This window comes from Cibotium barometz, chromosome 41, assembly GCF_041138505.1.
Source record: "Cibotium barometz isolate CiBa-2024 chromosome 41, ASM4113850v1, whole genome shotgun sequence".
NCBI classification, from domain to species: domain Eukaryota; kingdom Viridiplantae; phylum Streptophyta; class Polypodiopsida; order Cyatheales; family Cibotiaceae; genus Cibotium; species Cibotium barometz.
In genome coordinates this window covers 23711621-23736627 of record NC_141086.1, presented here as the reverse complement: position 1 = coordinate 23736627, position 25007 = coordinate 23711621, and the positions used below count along the sequence as shown (strand labels likewise).

Genomic DNA, 25007 nt, shown 5'->3' with positions numbered 1-25007 from the left:
ACGATTTTTCAAATCGTGGGTAGGTAGGATAGTGAAATAAAATAAATTAAATCAACACTTATCTGGAAGTGGTAAGGCGGATTTCCTTTGATTTTTTTATTAACTCCATACGGCGGCTCGGTGCAGGCCGCGAAGGGCAGAAAACATGTATTTATCGAAAATCCCATCACTGGATAACACACATTTAGCTCTTTAATTCTAACTCCTACATGCCATAAACAGCAACGGCCTCCTCAATTTTATTCACTCTGGTTAGTTGGCGGACTGGTTCTCTCCTTTTTTCTGCAGACTCCCTTCTGATATGCGCTCCCCTCCCACACTCTGGTTTTTTCTTCTTTCCCCGCAAGGAATTCGGCGCCCATCACCTTTTGCAGCTATCTTCACGCATTTCTCCTCTTCGAAAATACTCACGCGCCACCTTTCCTTTTTTATTGCTTTCGATTATTTCTCCTTTTTATGCCACGCAAGCTTCCCTCTTAATATCTCTTATTATAATCTACATTCAGTAAGGTATGTGATGCTCCTAACATTGGCATCAAGGCAAGCTTTCCAATACAAGGTTAATCATCCAATTGTGTCTCCCACATCCGATTAAGACTTCGGCACTCTAATGCTCCATTGGATCTCCATTGCTCTTGATGCCTCCATGGTTTATAGTGTCATCATATCGACCATGTAATTTGTAGAATCCCCAATTGTTCACTCAAATATATCTCCATGTCTTCGTGAATGCATTCCCTTGTGCATTGGCATGCCCTCATGTTTGCACTCCCATAAGAGGTATCCACTGACTCGGCCCATCGATACCATAAAGAAGCTACTACACATTATGCACATGGGAAGCCATTAACATCATTAACATATTCCTTTGGCGAGCCACTCATACCATCGTTTACATAGCCATGCAGACCATATATATAACTGAATGTTTCCAACTTACCCATGAGGTCTGAGTAACAGCAGAACCATCACCACCACACTCACATACAAAAGCTTCGAGACCTGACTCAGCCTCAGCTCATCTTATTGAACCTCATCTACAATATGAACATATGTACATGGCATCATATAATGACTCGTCATGGCACTTAACCCCATGCATCTGGATTTGCATTTGATGGCCTCACATGCATGGTTTCACACCATAGACGTGCCATGGCACGACAGCGCGTGGTGGCAAGCAGGAGTATTTGCTTTATTTCTTCTTTTGGAGAATAGTAACAAGCTGAACTGTGTCCACAAGACTGAGTGGACAAACTAACTGACTGACCGCCAAATGCAAGGACAAAGCGACCAAACACTGGGCAGAACTTTGCATAAGCTTTAGGCGTCTGTGAAGCTATCTTCGAGAGTAATACACCGGCCCGAGGACTGAGGGAAGGTGTGCTGCAAACTCCTGAAGAGACTGAGCTTTTCTGGGACTCTTTGACGAAATCAGGGATTGATTTGAGAGCTCCTCTGGGGCTGGTTCGAGGCTCTGTTCTGCGGTCTGTTGTTGTGGCACGGATTTCGGGGTTGGATTTGGCACTGTACCGGGCTATTGTTCGAGGATAATTTGCACTAGTTATGGTGCTGATTGGTGTCCACTTTCTTTGAACAAGTGTTTGCTGAGCTTTGTGGGAAATCCGGTCCTATGATAACAAACCCCGGATGTCATGTGCACAGTGCGTATCTACCGTGTGCTATACGCATGCAAGACTAGTTTCGAGGCTTGGGAAAGCTTGGAACTAGGCAGGCTGATTGACGAGCTGAGTTAGGGATATACTAACGGGCGGGCACCCAAGTATGGACGGGCGGGCGGCCAAGTGTGGACGCCTGATGACCGGCCAAGAGCCTATAAAAGGGTGGCCAAGGTTAGTTATTGTATATAGAGAGTCTCGCGAGTTTGTGAGAGCTCTATGGTCTTGGAGCCTGGATCTAGTGCAGACGTGCACCTGCTTTATGCAGCCGAGGCCGGCAGCAATCTCGAGGCCCGCGAGGGCAGCTTCGTGGCGGTATGGGACGTCGCGAGGAGGAGATCGGTCGGTACGTCATCCTAGTTAGCTCAGCTCGTGGCTCGGTGGGGACAGCCAAGACTGTGGGCTCGCCCACGGCTGTCATGGTTGGGAGGTGAGTCAGGCCTGCACCCCCTTTGTTGTTTGTTGTTCGTTTGTTTGCAGGATTCGAGTTTCGAACCAAGATCGATCACGAGGGGATTCGTGGGGATTTGACAATGGTATCAGAGCATACCTCGTGAACAAGCAAGTCGGTAGGTAGAGAAGAAGAGGTCGAAGAACGGTATGTGAAAAAAAAAGCTTGCTGTTTTTCTGTGCATACTGCAGATTTCAGTTTTGTATGTGTTTTTTCTTCATCAAAGAACCCCATGTTGATGGGAGATGGTAGGTTGAATAGGGTTGATTGCTTTTGCAAAGAAGAGCCTGTTTTGTTGTGCAGTCGCATAACTTGTAGGGAGAGAAAACAGAAAAAAAAGAGCGAAAAAGCATGTTGATTTCGTTGCTTTTTTGAGCACGTGAGCGAAGGAGAGCAGCGTTTGAGAAGGTGGCATGTTGGCGGGATTTGCACGCTGGCAGGTTGGGACAGGTGTCGCTGGCGTTGGGCCATAGGCGGCTGCAGGCACCTTAGGCCTGCGCAGCCAGGCGGCCAAGGCAGCTTGCGCAGCCAGCCCAGGCAGCGCTGGAGCGCCTACGCCAGGCAGCTAGGCTAGCGCAGCCAGCCCAGGCGGCGCCCAGCCAAGCCTTAGCGCAGGCGGCCCAGGCTAGCGCTCACGCCAGCAGCAGCAGGCTAGCGCCCAGGCAGGCCAGCGCCTAGACCAACCCAGGCCGGCGCTCTAGCCACGATCCCTGGTCTATACAGGCGCAGGTGCAGGCGAAGGTTGGCGCAAGAAAGCACATGCGACGGCAGCTAGCACGCCGGCGGTCGAATCCAGGGGGGAGGAAAAAAAAAAAAACAAAGAAAAGCTACGTTTTTTTTAGCTTTCGTTTTTTTTAAGAATTTAAAACTTTCAAAGTTTTAAAAGATTCCTCCAAGGTTTCAAGGGTTTCAAAGGGTTCAATGGTGTTTATTTTTTTTTTAAAGACAAAAGAATATATATATCCATATATATATATATATATTAAAAAACATATATATATATATATATATTTATTCAAGAAAAAAAAAGAAAAAAAACACAAAAGCTAAAGTAAAAGCTAAGCATAGCTTTTCAAGATTTTTTTTTGGCTTTTGGGAAACCTTTATAAACCCTTCTAGTGGGCTTCTTGCCACACATCTCTCGAGTTCTCAAGTTCTCAAGTTTTCAAGCTCTCAAGCTCTCGAGTTCGCTCGCACTTTTGTTGTGCAAAGACCAAATTTTCTCTCCGCGTACCCTCTTCACGATGTCGACCCAAGAATCAGAGTTGGAGCCCCTCGTGGAACGCGAAGGCTTGCCGGCTACGGAAGGCACTGATGCCGATCTTTTTGACGAGTTTGTGTCAAAATCGGATTTCCAAGAGTTCAAAGTAGCTCTTGAAGCTTCTTCGTCGGAGCGTCAGGCACAAATCGCAGCCCAGATGCAGGCTTTGCAGAACTCCATCGCTCTATTGACCACTACCCTCTCTACTTTTTCGGGAATGGATACCTTGGCTTCTGCTTTAGGCCCCAATATTACTCCAGAACCGTTCGGGGGCGAGCAAAAGCAGCGAACCAAGGAGATCGTGGACACTTGGCTACACAAGTGGCAAGTTCACTTTCAGTTTCATCCATATGATGATGGAAAGAAGAAACAGTTAGCAGCAGGTTTCCTGTCCGGCAAAGCTTTGCTTTGGTGGAAGGAACTGAACCCAAAGCCAACGACTTGGGCACAATTCGAAGACATTTTCAAGAAAGAATTCCTCAAGAAAGAGGATGACTACGATGTTGTTGCCCGGTTTTCAGCTTTGACCATGACCTCGCAGCACCTCACTTATGAGGTCTACCTCCAGAAATTTCGTGACTTGCAGATGAAGGCTACAAAGATGGATCCCACTACTCTTTTGGGGTTTTTCGTAGCTGGTTTACCAGACCCGTACCGATTACAGGTTAAAAATAACAAATGTAAAACTTTGGACGAGGCCATTCATTCAGCTCGTATCTATGATGATACGATGGTCTCTTCCAAGTCAAAACCCGTTACCGAGCAGGGGAACAAGCATAAAAGAAAGTTCTCCGCACCTATGGCTAACACGACAGAAGGCAAGTCTTCGGACCAACCTTCAAAGAATACAAGTTCGACACCAGCGAAGAAGAAACGACTCCTTAGGGCTTTAAAGCTCAAGAAGGAAGGACGCTGTTTTATCTGCGAAGAAAAGGGACACATGCGTAATGAGTGCCCGAAGAAAAAGGGTACCAAGTCAAACGCAGGACCCAAGCCAAAGGCAGCTAACCAGTTGTTTTTGACAGGTACGTCAATTACTGTACTTTCTCGCCCTAGTACTTGTTCCGATTGTCTGTTCAATTCTAAAGTATTTGGCATGCATGATCTTCTCCGAGTTTATGGAGAAGTGAATGGCCATAAAATTCACATTCTGTTAGACCCTGGCAGTTCGCATAACTTTGTTAATTACAAACTTGTGCAGAAATTGAGTCTTGATACGACACTCAGCGACCATACCTATGAGGTACGTCTACCTGCGGGCAGACAAGTTTGGGATCGCAAGGTGGAGATGCTTCCAATCCAGATTCAGGACTACAAAGATACTCTGGAATGCTATGTTATGTATCTGGAAAATGTAGACTTGTTATTAGGGATTGAGTGGTTTAAGACTCTTGATGTCCAGATAGATTGGTCTAGTCATATTTTTTCTTTTCAGCATAGGGACACCAAGTATAGTATTTTAGGTGATTGTTTTCATCCCTCTCAGGGACCTCTTGTAAATACAATTGATTTTGGAAATATAATGAATTCTTCTTTGTACACCGCTTTCCATTGTGTCTTGATTCCACTTTCTTCTTTTCTCATCCCTTCCATGGATGTGAATGAATTAAGTGTGTTTGAAAGCAAAGAATTACAGAAGATACTTGATTCGTTTCAAGATGTATTTCCTAAGGAATTGCCATCGGGTTTACCACCTGAACGGGCAGTAGATCATCGTATTGACTTGATCCCTGGTGCTCATCCTGTGAGTATTCCACCTTATAGGATGAGCCAAGCTGAGGAAGATGAGTTGGCTAAACAACTCGAAGATTATTTGAGGATGGGCCAGATCCGTCCAAGTAAATCACCTTGGGGTGCACCTGTGTTGCTTAGGAGAAAGAAGGACAATACTTGGAGAATGTGTATAGATTACAAAAGATTGAACAAGCTGACAATTAAGAACCGTTATCCTCTCCCTAGATCAGATGACCTAATTGACCGGTTAGCAGGAGCGAAATATTTCACGAAGATAGATTTACGTACTGGCTATCACCAGATACGTATTCATGAAAGGCATGTCGAAAGAACCGCCTTTCGGACTAGGTATGGCCATTACGAGTTTCTCGTATTACCTTTTGGGTTAACCAATGCTCCAGCCACTTTCCAGCAAATGATAAACGATCTTTTTCGTGAACATTTGGAAAAATTTGTGGTGGTGTTCCTGGATGATATTTTGATTTATAGTCGTACTCTTGAGGATCATGTCAGACACCTCACGATTGTCTTATCTATTTTAAGACAGAATCGACTATATGCTAAATTGAGTAAATGTGAGTTCTTTATGACCGACATCATTTACTTGGGACACAAGATCACTAGAGATGGATTGAGCATTGACTATGACCGAGTTCAGAAGGTTTTGGACTGGCCTATACCGCGAACAGTGAAACAACTTCGTTCTTTTTTCGGTTTTGTTGTTTTTCTAAGGAAATCTGTACGGGAGTACTCTCAGCTCACACTACCGATGACCGACTTATTGAAAGGTCGTGGACGTAAGTCCAATCAGCCTATCACTTGGAATAACGATTTGGATATGGCCTTCAGACTTTTGAAAGATAAAGTCAAGGAAGCACCTATCTTAGCATTGCCTGATCCTAGTCGACCTTATGTTCTTGAAACTGATGCCAGTGACTATGCTATCGGGGCTGCTTTATTTCAAGATGGTAGACCGGTTGCTTTTGAAAGTAAAAAGCTAGACGACACTCAATCTCGTTGGCCAACCCTTGAGAAGGAGCTTTATGCTGTGATTCATGCTCTCAAGGTTTGGAGACATTATTTATATGGCTCCAAGTTTGTGGTATTGACTGATCATCAGTCAATCAAGTATGTGTGTGATGCGGATGATTTGAGAGGCAGGAAAGCTCGTTGGGCAGAGTTAATGCAAGATTTTGATTTTGAGATCCGTTATCGGAAAGGGTCCATGAATAATATTGCAGATGTGCTTAGTCGGATTAGAGAGGTGAATACTTTGTCGTTCACCGAGATTTCTACTGACTTATTTCAGTCACTGAGAGGGCTTTGCAGGACTGATAGTTATTTTGGTCCATTTTGGCAGAAGATCCAGGACGGGAGCTCGTTGATTGACCAAGACTCGGTGACTGCGCAGTCTACCATTCAGGCTGCAGGAGGTCAGTGGATGATTCGGAATGGTTTACTGTTCCGTAATGACAAAATTTGTGTACCACAGATTCCGGACATTAGGTCCAAGATTCTTAAGGAGTGTCACGACGCCCCTTCTGCTGGACACCCTGGGGTACACAGGACACTATCATTAGTGAAACACACTTTTTATTGGCCGAAGATGAAAGGGTATGTAGAAGATTATGTTCTCAAGTGTCAGATTTGTCAGGCAAATAAAGCTGAACGCTTTAGACAGGCTGGGTTGTTGCATCCTTTGCAAATCCCAAGTAATAAATGGGAAAGTATTTCCATGGATTTTATTACCGGATTGCCAAGAACACATCAAGGCCACGATTCTATTTGGGTTGTGGTAGATCGCTTGACAAAGATGGCTAGATTTTTACCGACCCGGAAGAATATTACAGCTACGCAATTAGCTCGGCAGTTTATCGAGCAATTGTTTAGACTGTACGGGTTACCGCAGGACATAGTCAGTGATAGGGACTCTAAGTTTACGAGTGACTTTTGGAAACTTGTTTTCGAGAAGTTGGAAACAACTTTGAATTTGAGTTCCTCAGATCATCCTCAATCTGATGGCCAGACTGAAAGAGTGAATCAGATTTTGGAGGATATGCTTCGAGCATATGTATCCAAAAGACAAAGTTCATGGGAGGATTATCTTTCTATGTTAGAATTTGCTTATAACAGTACTAAGCATACGAGTACAGGGTTTAGTCCTTTCATGCTTATGTATGGTTTTCAACCAAGATCACCTGTTACAGTAGGATTCTCAGGACTTCAGCATGATGCAGCACGTAATTTTTTGCAAGATATGCAGGAAATGTTACAAGTTGCGAAGGAATCTATTAGAAGTGCTCAAGACCGAGACAGGTTTTATTCTAATAGACATCGTTCACCTAGAGAGTTCTCTGAAGGAACGATGGTGTATTTGCGAGTTCCGAAAGATTCCGAGACTTTACGGACAGGTAGATCTCCGAAATTATCCCCTAGATACTGTGGACCATTTCGTGTTACACGACGGATTGGTTCAGTTGCATATGAATTGGATTTGCCTTCTCATGTGAAAGTTCATCTTGTATTTCATGTCAGTAGACTTAAGGAAGTACTGGGTGGAGCAGATCAGTTAGTTACTCCTCAAGAAATTATAGATGTCCAAGACATGACATTTGTTCCGCACGAATCTGAAAAGATTCTTGGCTTTCGTGAACGAAGATTGCGTCATACGCTTATCACGGAATACAAGATCAAGTGGAAGGATCGTGTTGAGGAGGACGCTACATGGGAGACATTGACTTCTCTTCAGAGAGATTACCCTGGCTTTTTAGTGAGCTCAGGAGTGAGCTCTTAGAGGAAGGGGAGTATGTCATGTGCACAGTGCGTATCTACCGTGTGCTATACGCATGCAAGACTAGTTTCGAGGCTTGGGGAAGCTTGGAACTAGGCAGGCTGATTGACGAGCTGAGTTAGGGATATACTAACGGGCGGGCACCCAAGTATGGACGGGCGGGCGGCCAAGTGTGGACGCCTGATGACCGGCCAAGAGCCTATAAAAGGGTGGCCAAGGTTAGTTATTGTATATAGAGAGTCTCGCGAGTTTGTGAGAGCTCTATGGTCTTGGAGCCTGGATCTAGTGCAGACGTGCACCTGCTTTATGCAGCCGAGGCCAGCAGCAATCTCGAGGCCCGCGAGGGCAGCTTCGTGGCGGTATGGGACGTCGCGAGGAGGAGATCGGTCGGTACGTCATCCTAGTTAGCTCAGCTCGTGGCTCGGTGGGGACAGCCAAGACTGTGGGCTCGCCCACGGCTGTCATGGTTGGGAGGTGAGTCAGGCCTGCACCCCCTTTGTTGTTTGTTGTTCGTTTGTTTGCAGGATTCGAGTTTCGAACCAAGATCGATCACGAGGGGATTCGTGGGGATTTGACACCGGAACACTCAAGACACCGACAGACAGCACAGTACTGACACAATCTTTAGGACGTAGTAGAATAACCATAAACAGCACTGAAAAGAACCCCACACTAAGCTGGAACGGCCGCCCCCCCGTAGGTACTGTTTTATTCCAATGAAGAGATTGATACAAACAAACCAAGGTGCGGGTACATATAGCTTTGGATTGGTTTCAGGGCCCATGACATTGACTGCCTAGAAGTAGTCAAAGAAGGACATGTATTGCTGGTCGTCTATTTGTTGCAAGTTTCAACAGTCCTGTAGAAACTGTCTCAACAAGTGTCAGAAGTAGGTGTATTGATCCAGAGGAATGTGTCCAAAATGCATTTGATTTCTATTTTGCCATATTGTCCACAATGCCGAAAAAGTAGTCCACGCAAAGAATACCACAAAGTTGGTATATCGTTATGGAATCCGAGCGAAAAGCCAGAATGTCTTCCCAAAATGAGCTCCTAGGAATCGGGTACGAAGATGCTCTGAGAGTCTGTCCAGCAGGGCATGAGAGAAATAACAATACCATAACAAATGAGGCACTGTCTCATCACGTAGCATGCAACAATGACATCTTGCCATAGCGATGTGCCTCTTTTACAAAAATACACCAATAGGCAGAACTCCCACAATGCATCTCCAAAGGAACAGTCTTTCCTTCAATGGCAAAACATTTTTCCATATACTCCTCAAACAACCACCCCACCATTTATCGGTTTTGTGCATTGTCCAAAGCGCATAAGCATGATCCGCAATCCAAGGTGGAGCAAGCATTTTGATATAAACCCTTTTAGCTGTAAGTTCATGTAACCTTGTAGCAAGAGGTGTGCAAGCCGCCAGTCCTTCAAATGCTCGTCATGATTCAGTGGAGGCACTGGCTAAAAAGGCTGCAAGAGGGTGTGTATGAGATGCCATAGAGGCCTATAGTGCATGCCTAATCCATACCTCCGGCTTGCTTCTGGGAAGGAGATAACATATCCTTCATCATTGATCACATCCGCCAAAAAATGTACACTCTTTTGTGATAGGAAGAAAGCTTTCCGTGATTCAAGAAGGCCTAACGGAGCACATATAGCCTACTCTAGTGTATGCTTTCTAGGCGCATGGTGCTTTCTAGGCGCATGGTGTTTCCAACATCTGGTGATCTTCCATGCCATTTTAGTTTCTCTGTTAGCAATTTCGAGTCCATGACTAACCTGGAGATGAAGGGACAGCTTGTTATTTTCCCTGTAAAGTGCCCGAAAATCACTTCCTAGTAGTCAGGGATCCATGCACCAAATGTGGCGGACTTCAACGTGGTGCACATGGCTGCTAACATCTTTGCCTAAGGCTGTTTTTGAGCTGCAAAATCAGCGAGCAAAGTGGCTTTCTTGGCAATGACATGAGTATGAAGGTCGAGAATGTTGATGCCCCCATGATGTCTTGATGTACATAGCTTTTCCTTTCGCAACAGTCTTAGGCATTTAGTATTGTGCTTGGTTTTCCAAAGTATCTCTAGTATAGCAGACATGTACTCATCCAAGTGCTTCTTTGGCCAAGCAATCAGAGGCAAAAAGAACTGTATATATGCGATGAGAATGGACTGCACAAACGGAGTCTAACGTAAGGGCCATGTGGCCAACTTCCAGTGCTGCAATTTAGCATTTATTCTTTGCAAAACCCAATCAGCCTGGAGTTTGAACGACGTGTGCCATGCAAGTGGGTAACCCAAATGTCTAACCAGATGATTCGAGGGAACAAGAGCCCCTGGCCACATAACATCATGCCAAGCTTGTGGCTTGAGAGGGATAAGCTTGGATTTCAAAAATTAATTCGGAGACCTGCAGAGCTGTACCAAACAGATCCAAGGCATCCATCACAATGCGGAGATCACGAGGATCATCTCGTAGCATGAAGAAGGAATCATCTACATAAGCCTGTGCCACAAAATGCTTGCCAGATGGCAATTGAAGACCACACACACACCCCACACACAACATGACCACGCACACACACTTTTTTTTTTTAGTAAAACTAGTTGAAATTGCATTATATCATGAATGTACAAAAGGGTTAGGCATCAGGAGGATGTCTAAACCCTAGAACTCAAAAAACAGCAGTAAAAAAGTTCTATGCAAGAGCAGGGCAGTGCTCAAGAAAAGAGCCTATGCCCTATCTATCAGAAACAGTAAAAGAAAAGCTGAACACAAGAAACATCCAAATCTCCCTCATGCACGGCATCATATAAAGACTGCTGCAACAAGGCTCGGAAGAACTCATAAGGCTGCTGAAGGGGTGAATTCAGATATGTATAATTTCGCTGTAGCCAGAGGGTCCACAAGGCCCAATATCTGATCCAATGGAAGAAAAGAGCATACTGTGACAATGAAGCTGATAAGGTGCCAAACATCCAGAAAAACTTGTAGAATCTGTGTGTAGGAAATCTGAGAGATAAAAAATAGGAGATCTTGTCTAGAAGGATTCTGGAACATGAACAAGACCACAATAAATGAGGAACACTCTCAGTAGTATGATGACATCTTGGACAAAAAGGAGAGGCAATCCTTCTTTGAGCCAATTTCACTCCCACTGGAAAAATACCAACAATGCATCTCCAGAGAAAGAGTCTCTGTTTCAGTGGCATTTTCAACTTCCATATCAAAGTCAGTTTTGCTTTCCACCAAGCTAAAGACTTATCCAGATGCCAAAGAGAATTAGCATGTTGAGCAATCCACGGAGGGGGTAATATCAATCGATAAGCCTGTATAGAAGTCAACTGATGCAAAGATTGAGAGGATAATCTTGAGCCTGAAGACTGAAGATGCCAATCTTGAAGCCTATCTCTTACATCCAATGTTGGAATCGGAATGAAAGGGTGTAAGAGATCTGCAATAACTTTCCATATAGATCTATGATGCATCCCAAGATTGTATTGTTGGCAAGCTGCCGGAAAAGAAAGAATTTGCCCTGTAGTATCCACTACATCATCGATGAAGCGGATGCCCAATTTCATAAGATTGTAAGCTCTGATTGGTTGTTGTACAGCAAGGGGAGAGTAAAAAACAGCACTCCAATGTATGCTTTCCATTCGAAGCGAGGAAGCTATAGAAGCAGGATGGGGAGACCATTTGATGCGAGAGAGCACTTTCTTCCAATCCTGAATCAAGGAAGTAGAAAAAGGACAACCAGGGATTTTACCTTGAAATTTGCCAAGCACTACTTCCGATGGATCAACCAACCAGCAACCATAAGCATTTGTGCGCATACGACCACACAGAATAGCCAACATGATAGACCAAGGCTGTTCTTGCTGAAAGAAGGTTTTGAGCATAGTGATCTTTCTTGCCAGCACATGAAATTTGATGTTTATAATAATCAAACCACCATGCATTTTTGGAGAGCAAAGCAGGTCCATTTTGAGCAGCCTTAAAGCTTTTTTATGAAGCTTAGTTTTCCAAAAAATTTCCATGGCTTGAGACATAAAAGAAGAAAGATCTCGAGATGACCAATGTAATAGAGGAAGGTAGAATTGGATATAAGCCAGAACAATGGACTGAACAATTCGAAGCCGTACATGTAATGGCCAAGTGGAGATCTTCCAATATTCTAATTTGTCCTTAATTTTGTTTAGCACCCAAGATATTTGTTGCTTATTTCTGATTTTCCAGCCAATGGGATAGCCCAAGTGTCTTACTATGCTTTCCGGATAAATAATCTAGCCAGGCCACAGGATAGCATGCCAATCACAATGCTTGAGAGGTAAAAGTTTCGATTTCTGAAAATTAATCTTTAAACCAGCTGCCAACCCAAAATCTGAAAGAGTATCCATCAATAGACGAAGCTCAACAGGATTGTTCTTTGGCATGAAGAATGAATCATCTGCATAAGCCTGTGCAATGAAAGGCCGTGAACCAGAAATCTGAAGCCCCTCTAACTGTCTAGTATCAACCAGATGATCCATGTAAAGAAGCAAAGGATGCGAAGCAATAGCATAGAACAGAGCACTGAGAGGGCATCCCTGTCGAACTGATCGTTCTAGAGTCCAAGACTCAGATAAATGTTTCCCTATAAAGCATTGAGCAGTGGAATCTGAGTAAAGCCAGTATATGACATTAACTAGCTTTGGCCCAAAACCAAGTTTAGACATGATTTGAGAAACATAATCCCACTGCACCGTATCAAATGCCTTTGCCACATCCACCTGCATGACCAAGACATCTTGAGCAGAGTATTTTGCATATTCCATTGCAATGAGAGTATTGGAGATATTATCATGTATATGCCTTCTTGGAACAAAACCATATTGCCTGGGATGAAGTCCATCATGAAGGATATCCTTTATCCGGTGTACCAGCATTTTAGCAATAAGTTTATATATAACAGGCATCAAAGTGATAGGCCTCCAGTCATCCATTGTTTCACACAGAGGTTTTTTGGGCAGAAGCTTAACCAGACCATGTTTCCAAGCTGAGGGAAGATGTTGATGCTGCCAGGCTACATTAACGAGCTTCAAGATTGGACCCTTCAATTCAGCCCAGAAAGCTACAAAAAATTCAACTGTCAAACCATCCCAACCTGGGGATTTATGTTTACCCAAATGCTTGAGGGCTTCATCCAATTCTATATCCAAAAAGGACATTTCCAGCATTGAAGCTTTTTGCAAAGAAACAATAGGAGAAACAAGCTCAATAAATTTGCTCCGAGCCAATGCAGCCTGAGATGTAGAAGAAGATGGTAGAGAAAAAAGAAGCCGAAAATGATCCAGGCATTGTTTTTCTAACTGAGATAGAGACTGGGTCCAAAGACCATCTGATTTCCTGACTCTCATGATAGATTGACTTTGTCTGTACGTGTGTAAATTTCGAAAGAAAGATTTCGAGGAGCAGCCCTTATCCAGCATAGGTTTAACTCTAGCCCTTGTCTGCCATTTGGAAAGCTTGCGTTTATCATTAGCATCAATTATGGAAGAAGCACAAGACAATGAATTCTGTTCAGAAGCAGAAAGAGACCTTTGATGGCTAAACTGTACCAAGGACTGCTTGTATGATTTTGCCCACTGGATATGCTGTCTAGTTTCTGCCATGTACCATCTTCCATATTCCTTAATGACATTTTGAATACGATGTACAAAGGAGTTCCAAGCAAAATCCAGATCCTCCCGAGCATGAGCTAACAATGGCTTACAAGCCAATCTGATCATTTGCTGGAATTTTTCATGAGAAAGATATAATTGATTAACCTGCAAGTGTCTGACTAAAGAGAGCTGAATGTCGTCCAGAGGCATACCAAAAGAAAGGTTGAGCCAGAGTGGAGTATGATCAGATAGTTGTTGAGAATAATCAGTCCACATTTGACATGTATAATCATCATATTGCTGAGCATGATAAGATACCATCTATCAAGCCTGGCCCAATATTCTGTAAAAGCATTATGATGATATGTGAATCCCAAAACCGAAGGGTGAATTGCTGTCCATAAATCTGCAGTATGAAGAGAAGAATTCATATGTTCCCATCGCTGGATTTTAGAGGGAATCATATGGGATTTATGTGTGGTATTGTCTTTCCAGTGAGGGGAATTATTAAAATCACCACAAAGTAGAGCATTTGAAGACCAAGGATATTGGTTAATGGAGTCCCACATTTGAGCTCTGGAAGCTGAAATTTGATAAGCATACAAGGAGCCTATTTCAAAAATCTCTCCATTGATCATGCATTGGATAATCATCCATCGGCCATAAGGATCATTAAAAGCTACACATGGCTGCAGATCATGTCTGGCTAAAATGCACAGCCCAGAGAAATGTCCAGATCCTGCATAAAATATATCGTAGCCTGAAAAGAACCCATGCTGGCCAGCAAAAGAATGCTGATTATGCTCTTGCAGACACACCACATCAGGATGAGTATTGTTTATATAATGCCATAGGAGTCTCCATTTGTGCTGATTACAGAGGCCCTGTATATTATAAGAAAAACATTTAAGAGAAGTACGCATGAAAATATGTACAAGAGATGAGTAATCCTCAAAGAGAAAGGGAGGCATCAAGCCTCTGCCATTGCCACAGGGTCTTGCTGACCCTCAAAATCCAATTCCCTGACTAAATCATCTTCTTCACAAAGTGGAATACCCTTCTTAACTGCATTGACCCATGCTTTTGAGATGGGGCTGTCCGAAGAGGTAGAAGGTTGGCCAGGAGATGGAGCAGAAGCATCCCAATTGCGAGATTGGAGAGGTCTTTGTTTGAGAGGCACCGTCTTCTTTGCATTCTGCCAACCCTCGTGAGAAGATGAAATATTTTCCACTAGCTTGCTTTTTCCTTTATCCTTATTTTGGACTAAATTGGCTTGGTTCCCTGTAGGAAGTGAAGGCTTTGCTCCTTTAGCTTCAATCTTTTCCACATAAGTCTTTTGACCTCCTTTATTAGATGGTGGAGGAATGGCAGCTGGAGGAGGCGGATGAAGGATTGAGGGACACTCCGAAGCTAGATGCCCGAACTTGTGACAAGAGAAACAAGCTCCGGCAAAAATGCCCCATTTCAAAGTGAAATATTTCTTTCCCAAATTAACACCCTCAATCTCAACTGCAATAGAAGAGGGGGTTGGTCTATCAGTATCCCATAAAATGCAAAAACGATTTTTGTTACCTGTGGGACGAGGGGGACAAATCACTTGTCCTAAAGTCATCGCTAAGCCTGGAAGCTCTGTTCTCATATAATCTGGGAAATCAACAACTTCAACCCATACAGGGCAGTGATGTTTGATGAGATTCTGATAATCCTTGTTAGGAGACCAGGGCATGACGTGCACCATTTGACGACCAAAAAATAAAGGGGACATTTCCAGCATCTTTTGTTTTGTCAATACATCCAAGAGATGAACTTCATAAAATCCTCTGGAGGCAAAATAAACTCCTTCTACATAGCATCCACCTAGGAGAGAATTCACCCATTGTCCCACATCATTAGCCGAGGGTATTTTACCTGGAAAAAAGATGATGACTGCAGTTTGAGAGAGCTTCTTCAGAGGATGCACAAGAGAAGGTAACTTCATCTTGTAAGTGAGTTCCGGAGCAGGTAGTGTCCATTCTCTTCTACTTTGTTGAAAATCCTCATTCAACATGTCAAACACATAGGAAGCATCTTCAGATGAAGGAGCTATGGGGGGCAGAGATTCCCTTGATTGTCTTTTAGGTTCAGGAGAAAGAGCTCTCTTGACATAATACTTGCTTGATTCTGCCATCGAGACCAATCGATTCAGCAGGAAGACACAGATCAGGAAAAAAAAAGGGGGAACAGCAGTATTGGAATGCAATCTTACAAGGAGAGGAAAAACGTAGAGCTAAAGCGATTATACAGAAGGGGAAAAACAGAGAGCTGAAGCGACTTATACAGAAGGGGAAAAATAGACCTGTAGCGAGGCACAGCACATACGCACACACACACTCACTTCTATACACGCACTCAGGTCGAAGAAGAGATGAAAAAGAGCAGATTGGCGATGAGAAAAAAGAGCATCAGGGTAGCCTCAGAAGGTCGCGTAGATTACTGCAGGGCTGACACAGTATAGGCTACAGGGCCGATACAGTCCTGGGACAATCGCCTCACCACATGTGCTCTCACACGAGCAGGCGAACAGGATGAGGGAGCAGACGAGCAGGTCGACAGAGCAAGGGAGCAAGTCGAAAGCAGTCGAGCAGGTCTTCGGCGGCCTCCACACACACTGTCAGACCACGCACACACACACACGCACGTGTGTGCATGCACACAATTGCACACTCCGATGTGAGTTGAAATACAGCAAGAAAGAGGATATGTTTTTAAAAATCAAGGTTCTAAACAGCCTTCAATAGCCGATTTATTTTAACATAAAAAAAGAAAGGGGAAATTGTTGGACCTTCATGTCAGCTACAAATGCAGACAATCTAGTCAAGCTTTTTCGCCCACTGCCACCCACGCCAACCAGAAGCAAGTTCCCCCGTGGCTGAATAAGAACTCTATGTATTCGGCAAACATGCTCCATGGCATCACGAAACAGTACCTGGTAAGCATATTTGATTATTTATTTTCTACAATATTTGGCGATCATGGAAATATACTAAGGTTTCTTCTTCTTTTTTGGAAGAGTAAATATATTTATGTAGATGCAAGGGCGTTACCAGTGACCACATAAAAAGAAATTAAGTCATACACAAATAAGTCCTGTCTGTACCAGGTCCATTGAGAACACCCCAGGCTGGGACTGCAGTTCTTTCAGATTCTCTTCAAGTACATCCTTGAGCTCTTTAAAACTTGCTATGGGCTCATAAACACCTTCTGTTCCAGGTTGCATGCAGCTTGTAAAAACTGACAATTCACCATCTCTAAACAGGCTTTTCCACTCTGTATTGAACAAATCCTTCAATTTTTGATCCAGTAAATCCTGCAGCAGCAGTTACTAGATTCAATCATATCCCTTTGAACATGAAAATAAGTTTGTAAAAAGCATGGAAAAAGCTGTAATAAAGAAAAACAAATAATTTTTAAAAATCTCCTGTTCACCTCTAAATCCTACAGCAATAGTTAATCGGCCTCAATCTCCAGGGCCAGTGGGAGAAGCTTCGAGGCAGCTTCTAAGTGTATGCAGAAGCACTGAGAGGATTTTTTGCGGATTTGGTGCAACAGTCCTTTCCTCAGGGTTAGAGTTAGCAAGGTTAATTGGCATTACAGGCCACCTGTAATGGCTGTTCCCCCCTCCCCTCATTGTATGAGATATCTTCCTCCGAGAGCGACCAGCCAGTGAGGAAGAGACCCTCTCTGTCCCCTGTTTTTCTTGTCTCCCGATTGAGACTTGGTTATGTACTGAGCCGTTTTGGCTGCATTTTTGGTAACTAATAGAAGGATCTTTTCTTTGGGGTAAAAAAACACAATTTTTTTAAAATCAAAACCTTGTTAGCCTTTTTACGCTCCATAGGTTGCTTCCATTTATGACATTACAGATTTGTGCAAGAGATAAATTCTTATTTTGTTATGATTATGTTTATACTATTGTGCCATTCCATAGCCTTTCGCATTCCATGTTCCATCCCCGTTTCTTGTTCTATGCAACTCTGCCAGCTTTGGCATGTAGATCCTTATTCAGCTTTATTGGATTACCCTACTTAGGATTTTTCAATTCCCAAGTAACCTTATTTTTCTTCTGTTTATGGATCTAGAAGCCTAGAAAATTATCAGTACTCTTTATCGCTTTTGCTACCTAGCTAGAAACACCATGTGCTGATAATCTACAAAAAACTGTAAAGCATTCTTGATGGGTATTTTCTTTTGGAAATTAAGAACGAGAACAGGGGGGCATAAATGTGAATGCAGGGAATGGGAAATGGCGTTTCTGCATTCCACAGAGCTGGATCAATCGTTTGCTGCAACTATGGAAGCTGGGCCTTCTAATCAATGACTCCAAAGAAATGCAACTCAGCACCTAGAAAAGGCTCAGGAGATTGAACTTTATACTCTAGATTATTTTAAGTACTCTCAGCTTGTAGATCCCAATTTCAGAATCTTGCACATTTTGATTGATTGCTTCATAAATTAAAAAAATGTGGTTGGCTACTTTGATACCAAAAGATCAGCAGTCCTTGATCGATCCCCTGACCCCTTTCTAGACAAGCCTCTCAAGGCTTCTCATGTGGTTGCTTGTTTCTCAATGGCTGTGACATGGCTCTGTTTTATTACTCTTTTTTTTATAAACAAGAAAAGATACTTCCATTAGTTACCAAAAATACAGCTGAAAAGCTCCTAAGTACACGACCCAATCTCAAGCAAGGGAGACAAGAAAAACAATCGGGGATAGAGAGGGGCACTTCCTCGCTGACTGGCTTCTCTCAGAGAAGGCTATCTCATGTGTTTTTTTCTTTTTTGGGGGGGGGGGGGGGGGGGGGGGGGGGGGGAGGGAGGTGGGCGGGAGGGTGTGTGTGTGTGTGCACGCAACAGGTGCCTGTAATACCAAGTAACGTTGCTGTCTCTGACCCTTAGGAAAGGACCGCTGGTCCAAATTCATAGAAAAGCCTCTCAACACTTCTGCATATGCTCAGAGTTGCCTCCCAACTTCTCCCACTGGCCACAAAGAGTGTGTATGATGTTCATCCATACGCTCTGGATGGACTCAACGGGTGGCGTGGTAGTGCCCTCTATGGCCTCGCTGCAGTGAGCATGCCAAACATGCCATGCTACTATACTACGGATGATCTCCCACCTCTGATAGGGGCCTATGGTACTCCTCCCTACTGTGGCTACTGATAGTGGGGCTGTCATGATACGGTGGTGAGAGAGGAAAAGGCGAGGTCCCATCTCCTCATATGCTAGGGCTAGTGCTGACTCAGAAACCCAAGCTATCTCCCCCTACAGGTGATGGTGTAGGCAGATGCCTCATCCATGGTGAAGATACGGAGGATCCACAACCAAACCTGCTCCGCCTTGGGACAATCCCGAAGGCAATGCCGCTGTGACTCCAGGAGGTGTCCACACCTAGAACAGAGGGCTGGCCGACCTCCACAACTGCTAGCCAAGTGCCCACTACCAAGCTCCTATGAGCTATCTGCCAAAAGGAAAAGAGTAATCTACCATGGCAGAAAGCTGTCCCATAGCCGTTTCCAAAAATCACAGAGGAAACACACGGTGATGTCCTGAGTATGCCAATGTTATGTTGCCGCTGGCATACTATCAACATCTAGGATCTGACTCATGTGGCCAAGATGGACTGTGTACTCAATGAAGGGGATGTCGTGCATCCTTGGGGGTGAAGGGACTGTGCCACTGCCACACACCTGGATCCCACTGTTGGTTGGCCCTCCCATAACCACAATCTCCACAATCTCTCTCTGGTTGGGGGAGGGTTGACGTGCCATATGTGGTCATGAAACCCGATCACTCTCACCCTCTGTAAACTGCAATTGCTCAAGTCCTGTGTTGGGGGGGTGATTGACTCAATCTGCCCTGTGCCCCTGTAGAGAAAGTCATGAGGGTGCCTCCATGTGCACCATAGGCTCCACTCTTGGGCCTCTAGAGGGAGCCGGCTAAAGGTCAGCGCTCCACTCTCCAAGAGATTGGGCTGGTCTCTCGCTCAATGCGCCCCATGAGAAGTGAGGATGGGAGCCGAGCATGTGGTCACTAGGAAGAGTAATGAAGGGGTTCCATACCAGTGGGCTGGACGAAGTCTCTCCTCGTCTAGGACAGCGGGAGAATGGCGAAGAGAAAAACGAATGTGGTCCCAGGCTCGGAAGAGGCTGGCCACAAATCGCTCCAAGAAGATTGGGTTCATTTTGATCTTGAAGAGTTCTCTTTTCCACAGGTCTCTTAATAGATCCTTCTACTAAATGGGCTCCATTTCTGAGAGCTCTCAAAATAAACCCCCCCCCCCCCTTCCCCAAAACAGCAGGAGTGCTTCTCAGAGTTTCAAGGAACACAGCTGAGCCCCACCATCGACTGTGCCATCCCAGTATATTGGTGTACCCTCTTAGCCTCTCCACCCGACCTTGAGTGGATAGCTTTCTTCTCGTGGCACGGTGTCCCCTTGGTAGCCTTTGCCATGCAGGAGGAGATTGCTCTGGCTGGCCTATTCAATCGGAAATTTGGTTGCTTGCTACCTAGGCGTGCCACCTTTGACAGGGACTACCCCGCCTTCCTCGGTGAGAGTGGTGGCTTCCATGATCTCCAATAGCAAATTGATCCCTATCCTCTCAAGTTTGTGGACGACCCTTCATGTCATCTGTGGGTTTTTCAGTGGGATCCCGGGGCGAGTGGTCATGGTGTGATCCCCGCAGCAGACAGGCTACACCTGGCACCCCCTTTTTTCTAATACATGGCCAGACTGGTTCAAAGCATTTTACTCGAGGAGCTTGATGGCGCTCCCGTGGCCTCTTCTTGATGACACTCATAGGGCATCTCTTGCGGCTTCCACTCAGAAGTTTCCTACTGTAGAAGATGACCCTCTCCCTCTGGCTCCTAGCTCGCTGCAGCCTAGCAGTCGGCACTTGGCTAGCTTCTGTTTCAGGGACGGCCCGCACATGTAGCAAGGGTGAGGGCCACTGCTAGAGAGTCAGATACACTGCCTTTGGGACTGTCCAGACCCACAACAGATTTGGTGGCAGGTCCACCGTCTTTTCACTTCCGACACTAGCACCCTCTACATCACCAGCCGGGGACAGGAAGGGGGGGGGACTGAGGCAGGAGAGGCCTACACTAGGAGGAGGATGGCTCTGGCCTTGCATTTCAGCTGTCACACTTTGGAATTGTAGCCCTCTCAGCCTCAACAATGCCAGGATCCCTGTGGACTCCCAAGACCCAGGTATGTCAGCAATGGGAACTCATCATCAGCATCTCCGCCTGGCATATATGGCAAGCCAGATGCTGCGAGGCTATTGGCCCCGGTTCCCCCATGGAGACTGTCCAGCATATATCAACGGACATCATACACTCCCTTCAAGGGAGATGAGAGCGCCTCATTGGGACTGAGACAGGATGTTGCAGAGGCGTGCACCACTTTTCCACACGTAAAGCCGTGGACCATTCCTCACTATGGACTCCGACCACCCAACATGGCACTACAGTCCTCAAGTCCCCCCCCCACCAACGCCGCCCCCCTTGCACCGCACCCCCCCCCCCTCCCCCTCGCCCTCCTCTCGCGCCTGTGGATGTAGACTCCCTCAGAGAGGGGCCAGCTGGAGAGGGGGTCCCCCTCTTATTTTTGCTATGCCTCGCTTGTGGGATGTGAATATCTCTACTTGATTTGCTTTGTAGTCTGCGTTCACGGATGTTTCTATTTTTTTATGACTAATGAAGGATATTTTCTCAGGGAAAAAATAGTTTCCACCACATACCTGCAGCCAAATTTTGTCGTCTATATCCCACATGCGGTCAGCGTATACCCGAAAGCATTCATGGCATAGCAATTGTAGCATCATGTCTTTGCTTATGTAATGTTCTTTTGATGCCTGAAGAAGTCCTTGTATCACCTAGAAATGTTCAACCAAGAAGTAAACTACAAAGTTAAGCTTATATCTACTTCTATATTCTGCCTCACTCCAATAAGAATCTGTATATAATCTAAGAAAGGAACAAGAAAAATCACCTTGGACAGATCACGCATGTTGAAAACATAGTGGCCCTTTCCAGGAATGGGTAACAGCTCCGTGGTTATTGCATTGTAGACTTCAACACATGTAGATACTAGAGCATCTCCAAGGAGTCTCGGCTCATCTTCAAAGTTTGCCAGTTTTGCTGTAAGTATGGCTCCAAAAATTCGTTTCATTTGGTTGTCACTTGGGGTTGTGATATTTACCTAATGAGATTCAAATTTTCTGAGAAAGAATGCTTGGGAGACTATAACATGAAACTAGAAACTTAATTTCGTTTTTGAGAATGCACACACATACAAAAGAAAGTCTCTCAATGTTGGTTGAAGACGTTGAGAATCAGATGCACTACAATTTGTCATTGAAAAAAACTCTTTCCAATACTAGGCCCTTTATCTTCATTTCATAAATTCTATTTCCATGTGGGAGGTTGGAGAAACGTACCAAAGAAAAGCATGCTTGAACTCGTTGGGAAATAGAGTTGCGACCACCACCTGGTGGGGCCATGGCTGCCACCAACTGCATATTCTTCAGATATTTCACTTCTTGCTTTTGCCGATCATACCAAAACCCATTGTCTATCCATAGTTTCAATAATTCCAATGGAGGCATAAACCCAAACTGCAGATGCATTGATCCAGAAAACAAAACGTTATTATTCATGAAAAGGGAATAGAAGCCAATGAGATGATAGTGTGAAGGTGTTTGCCTTGGACCAAGAGGTTCTGAGTTCAAAACCCCCCTTGGTGCTTCCTTGGCGGCATGCGGTGAAAACTCGGTAACTACGGGACAATCTTGGGCCTAAGGCCAGTCGGGGAAAAAGAAAAAAGGGAATAGAAGGAATTTATTCATGAAAAGTAAATCTTTTCTTTCGAAATTTGAAAGTGTTTAACTATATTATATCTAAAGGATTACCTGACTCTTCTTCGGCATGTTGATATCATCAACAAAGCAAACAAGACGTTTTCCACCAGATGGGGCATATATACCTTTGGTCTGTTTTTCAAACCGCCCTTCAATAGCATCCTACATATCATGTGAAAACATTAAGCACTTAAAGGGGAAAAAAATGCATAGATCCTCTGAAGTGTTAAGCCATGACTTTGCCTTGATTTAAGATGATGCTTTATGAGTTGCATCCATCGGCTATTGAAATGTATTTCAATTTGCATATTTTATTTACTTTGCCTCCACCCTTCTAATCATCTTATTGCTATTTTAAATTTGTGCTTCTATTTGTACTGTGATATTTGTAGCAATCGCATATGAGCACTACGAGTTCTTTTTCTCAAAGTACAACCTTTATGTGCTTCTCATATAGGACTGCCTACCATATCCTTGCCCTGAGAAGGAAGTGCCAAACGCCCATTGCCAGGCCTAGTGTGGACAACACTTCATGGAAGCTGACAAGACAACCCTACTGAATGACCAGTATCATAATGTCTATTTACGAGCAGGTTGGGTCATTCTTGAGGTGGTTGAGAGAAGAATTTACAGTGCCAGGACAGAGCTCATGGATCTCCACTGCGCATCTTCCATGAGCATTAATCCTTGCTCAAGTGGAGGAGAGCAATACATCAGATAAACTCCGCACTGTGGCCGATGTTGCACAGCATCCGGATTACAGATCTGAGGTTGGATCAGTGTTCGTATTATATATGATCATGTTTTGACAATATGAGTAAATTAGGTCTACCTTGGCTTGTTTTTCTGTATTTCCAAAGGTATTTTGATTAGCATTTCTTAATCAGCATATATAAGCATTAATCCAGTCAGCTTTTGCAACCATGTTACAATGGTATAAGAGCATTAGGACAGCCTTTGCTAGAGTTTTGCGTACATTATCTTGAGCAGTTGCATTGGAATTTTGCAGGTATCAGGGAGAGCATTAGGGGTTTATTGTGGACAAGTCTCTTAAGTGGGACGTTCTTGGCTCTCCCGGTCTGTACTCAGAGGCAGTGGCAGGAAACTCTGAGCTGACCAATCGCGATGTGCATAGAATGTGACACGGTGGTATCTCAAATACATGTACCTCAGGATCTGAAAGAATCGATCCATGTGGAGTCTCAAAAAATGCTCCCTCTAGAACCCACGTTTTGTCCCTATCTCTGATACTGATACCAAGTCTGATGTATGTGTTGTTGGAGAACAGGCCTTATCCAAGTACCAAAGCATAAAGACACATGCACACACTCTTGTAAAAGAGAGTGGATAAAATCCAGAAAGTAATACAACGAGGCAAAAGTCAAAGGGGCATCTACCTCTGCTAGAATCAAGGAGCTGATTTAGGCTGCATATAAGACTATAGCACTAGCCGAGGGAGACGGCGTTTGTCCATGGAGTTATGAATGTTGAATGTACTGAGCAACTGTGACCAGTGGGGCTACACCAACCTCCGCATGTATTATGTCATGGGGCACTATTCCTTGTATTCCAATATGAAATTTCCATGACACTTTAGTGAGATACTTTTGATTTGCTCTATTTTATTTTTTGTTCCATGATAAGATATGCCATGGACATTATTGTATCACTTTGGTTTCATATTCCCATTGGGTCTTTCTTTCTTCTTCTTTTTTTCTGGGAAAAAGATCCTTCTATTAGTTACTGAAAAAACAGCCTCGGAGGGCCAAAAACAGCCACGAAGGGCTAGATACAAACTTGCCTCATGTACAGGGTGGGAGTCAAGTAATCAAGAGAGGGGAAAGAGACGCTTCTCCGACGGCTGGCCGCTCTCTGAGGAGAAGGCTTATCTCATATAGGGGGAGGGAGGGGGAGAACAACCACACAGGTGGTCTGTAGTGCCAAGTGGGGTCACCACCTCTATCATTTAGAAAAGGGCTAGGCCACCAAAGCCTCAAGAAAGCTTCCTGCCGCTTTTGCATGCGTTCAGATCCACCCTGCATTTTCCCCCACTGGCCGGGGAAGGTATGTATGATATCGAGCCAAATACTCTTCATAGACTTAGCTGGCGGAGTATGGGTACCCTCAATGGCTTAGCTGCATCGAGCTTGCCATATGTGCCAGGTTGCAATGCTATTGCAAATCTCCCACCTCTGGCAAAGAGCCTGGTCGTCAGTGATCTGCTGATGGGGCTGTGACTGGTATTGCCGAAATGCGGTGGTGAGAGACCTGAAGGGCTAGCCCTCCTCCATCCTTCTCGTAAGCCCTGACCACCTCAACCTCTGTGACCCAAGCAACTGTGCCCTAGGTAATGATTCGGGTCGAGGACCTGTCCATGGTGAAGATGCGGAGAATCTACTGCCAAACGTGCTCTGCCTTCCGGCAATCCCAAAGACAATGTCGCTGAGACTCCTAGGGGTGGCCGCACCTCGGACAAGCAGCTGGCCGACCTCCAACTGCCAACCAAGTGCCGACCACCAAGCTCCTGTGTGCCATCAACCAAAGAAAGA

At 44.6% G+C, this 25007-nt stretch overlaps 1 protein-coding gene across 1 annotated transcript in view; it reads right to left on the bottom strand.

Moving 5' to 3' along the window:
- The window catches only part of LOC147614793 (dynein-1-beta heavy chain, flagellar inner arm I1 complex-like), a 245393-nt gene that overhangs the window by 31199 nt on the left and 189187 nt on the right, over positions 1–25007 (bottom strand). The window contains exons 41-46 of the mRNA XM_086780141.1: positions 22510–22620; positions 22039–22215; positions 21591–21800; positions 21340–21474; positions 16698–16907; positions 16383–16526 (exon numbers count right to left, since the gene is read on the bottom strand). Of these exons, the coding sequence (XP_086636267.1) occupies positions 16383–16526; positions 16698–16907; positions 21340–21474; positions 21591–21800; positions 22039–22215; positions 22510–22620 (987 nt within the window). The remainder of the gene's footprint in view (positions 1–16382; positions 16527–16697; positions 16908–21339; positions 21475–21590; positions 21801–22038; positions 22216–22509; positions 22621–25007) is intronic.